The sequence below is a fragment of the Hydra vulgaris genome, chromosome 06 (genome assembly GCF_038396675.1).
Source record: "Hydra vulgaris chromosome 06, alternate assembly HydraT2T_AEP".
Lineage (NCBI taxonomy): Eukaryota > Metazoa > Cnidaria > Hydrozoa > Anthoathecata > Hydridae > Hydra > Hydra vulgaris.
Genome location: NC_088925.1, coordinates 14800001 through 14802500, shown reverse-complemented (window position 1 = coordinate 14802500; position 2500 = coordinate 14800001). Strand labels below are relative to the sequence as shown.

The following is a 2500-nucleotide window of genomic DNA, read 5'->3' as shown; positions in this document are numbered from 1 at the left end:
ATACTGAACTTTCAAAGAAAATTTAGGAATTAAAAGATGCAACATTTTTACAAAAATCTTTTACTGTAGACCAAAGTCTACAGTAAAAGATTTTTTTGTATACAGTAAAAGATATATATATCTTTAACCGTAGACTTTGGTGCTCGTGATACACCATATGCTTATTTATTTTTAACTATTGAAATATACAAAGATTCTCTTCTAAGTTAGAATAAATCTAATCATGCTCTATCAACGCTTGCTAGAGCATGCTCTATCAATGCTCAATCAACGCTTTGCATTTTTTTTTAGTTATGTTAGGTACTCCCAGAAGTCTTACAGTCTTATCACAGAGCACCGCAGGAGAGCATTTAACAAGAAGTTCACGCCTCCTTCCATACCAATGTGGTTTGTTTGACTAGAGCTGGCATTGAACCTCGGACTTCTGGGTTCTGAGCCAGAACTCTAACCACTGCGCCACGGCTGCTCATGATAGCGTTGACAGAGCATTGCGTTTTTTAATATCTAGTTTCTATTTAGAAAGTTCTGCAAAATTTGTTTTACTCTCATATTGAAAAGAAATTTTATGGTTACCAGCCATTTTTCAATGTGTTCTATTATTAAACCAATTGGGTTGGAAAAAGATAAGAAAATTTAATTGTAGAAAATGATGTTGGTGATTTTAAGAAGACAACTGTATCTGGCTATACTTCTGTTTAATACTATTGTAAAATTTCTGGGTTAGCTATCCATATTTGTTTTGAACTGTAAAAAAACACATCAAACTTGCACCTGTTTCAGTTGTCCCCAGTCATTCCTGTTTACTTTATACTATAACAAAAATAATTTCATATACCTTTTGATCTCCCGTATGAGTGAGCACTGCAAAATGAGTCAAATGGTTACAAGAGCAAATACTCATTGTTCTGTTGCTAGATATTAGGTTGCATCCATCAACTGACCAACTTCCACCAGCATCATTTCTAAAGGTTTTGCACATGGCTCATAAAAAATACAATTAAAGATATTTTAAATAATAAATAATTCACTATTATTTCTAATGTCACATGCATCATCATCAATCCATATTATAACGCATTATATCACTTACATTATATTGCCTCACAGCCATCATTCTGTATTATTATCATACTTATAATATAATCATCATACCTGATATCCCAGAAAACACATTTGCTTTCACCTCCAGGAAACTCCTGAAATAAAATTTGTTGTTAGTATCACTTTTAAATTTTTTTAAATTTTCACAGTTTATGAAAGACCTATATAAAGTTTGATGATAACTTTTATTGTATATTTAATTTGAGGCTTTTAAAAAAATCATTGCAACAGAAATTAGTTATTGATTTCAGTTATAATTTCTTTCTCAAAAATATTTGGTCTTTTTTTAAATTTTTTTTTAATTTTAAAATTTTTGGGAGCTGTTTATAAAATTCTATATAAATAATTTATTTTTTATACCTTTTATCTACTTTTAAATTTATTGTACTCATAAACAAAATTTATCAAATAAATAAAATTACAAAAAATAACCTTTAAATGATGCAGCGTAATTACAACAGGTGGTTGAATTAAAATTGGTTTTGGTGAAATACTACATGAAATCACATTGCTATTAACAACAAAACCATCAGTAAATGTGACATGCCTTTAAAAAAAATTAAATTGCACTAACATTACATATTCACTGTGCTAATATATTTTGCTTACTGAAATTTTAAAATTTTTTAATATCTTCACTAATCCAGTAAAAAAATTCAGAATTAAAAAAATAAAGAAGAGTAATAAAAAGAAATAATGTTTAAATTAAATCCTTCATATATAAATAGTGTTTGCCTAAAAGCAAACCCTAATTTGATGCATGTATCGAAGCTCTCACAGATTCATTATGATATCATCTAACTATTTATTCCAGTCTATGTAACTATAGTAACCAAAGAAAAATTGTATGTATACAAAATTGTAAAATAAAAAATTTTTTTTTCAAAAATAAATACATTGAAAGGGGGACACCCTAGTACGCGTGTAGGTATATGTGTATACATATGCATGTTTATGTGTATAAATATGTATGTATATGTGTATAAATATGTTTGTTTGTGTGTATATATATGTTTGTGTGTGTGTATATATGTATATATATATATATATATATATATATATATATATATATATATATAATGAATGGCTTGATTTTAGCAACACCGAAATTACTGACACTTAAGCCTGCAATTTTTGTATTTCTTAACTCTTATTTAGATAGTCAACTTTGTGATTGGCATTCCAGACAACTCTAATCACTTACTTCACTTACTTTACTTTGTATCTTGTCTCAGAACTTAGTTTATATTCAAAAACAAGATTTCATAATCTTATTACTAATATAAAATTGACTGGGATTTTTTTGTGATTTCTTTTGTGACAGTCTTTAGATGTATGTCTTTTGTCTCACCAATGATACCTGTGCCTTCTACATAATCTCCTCGATCAATGAAATGAA

The 2500-nt window shown here is 28.0% G+C and overlaps 1 protein-coding gene across 4 annotated transcripts in view; it reads right to left on the bottom strand.

Annotated features, from left to right (window-relative positions):
* Positions 1-2500, bottom strand: part of LOC100197733 (uncharacterized) — a 95275-nt gene that overhangs the window by 26389 nt on the left and 66386 nt on the right. For all 4 annotated transcript variants that reach the window (XM_065799303.1, XM_065799305.1, XM_065799304.1 and 1 more), the window contains exons 14-16: positions 1534-1648; positions 1153-1196; positions 836-962 (exon numbers count right to left, since the gene is read on the bottom strand). In XM_065799303.1, coding sequence (XP_065655375.1) covers positions 836-962; positions 1153-1196; positions 1534-1648 — 286 coding nt within the window. The remainder of the gene's footprint in view (positions 1-835; positions 963-1152; positions 1197-1533; positions 1649-2500) is intronic.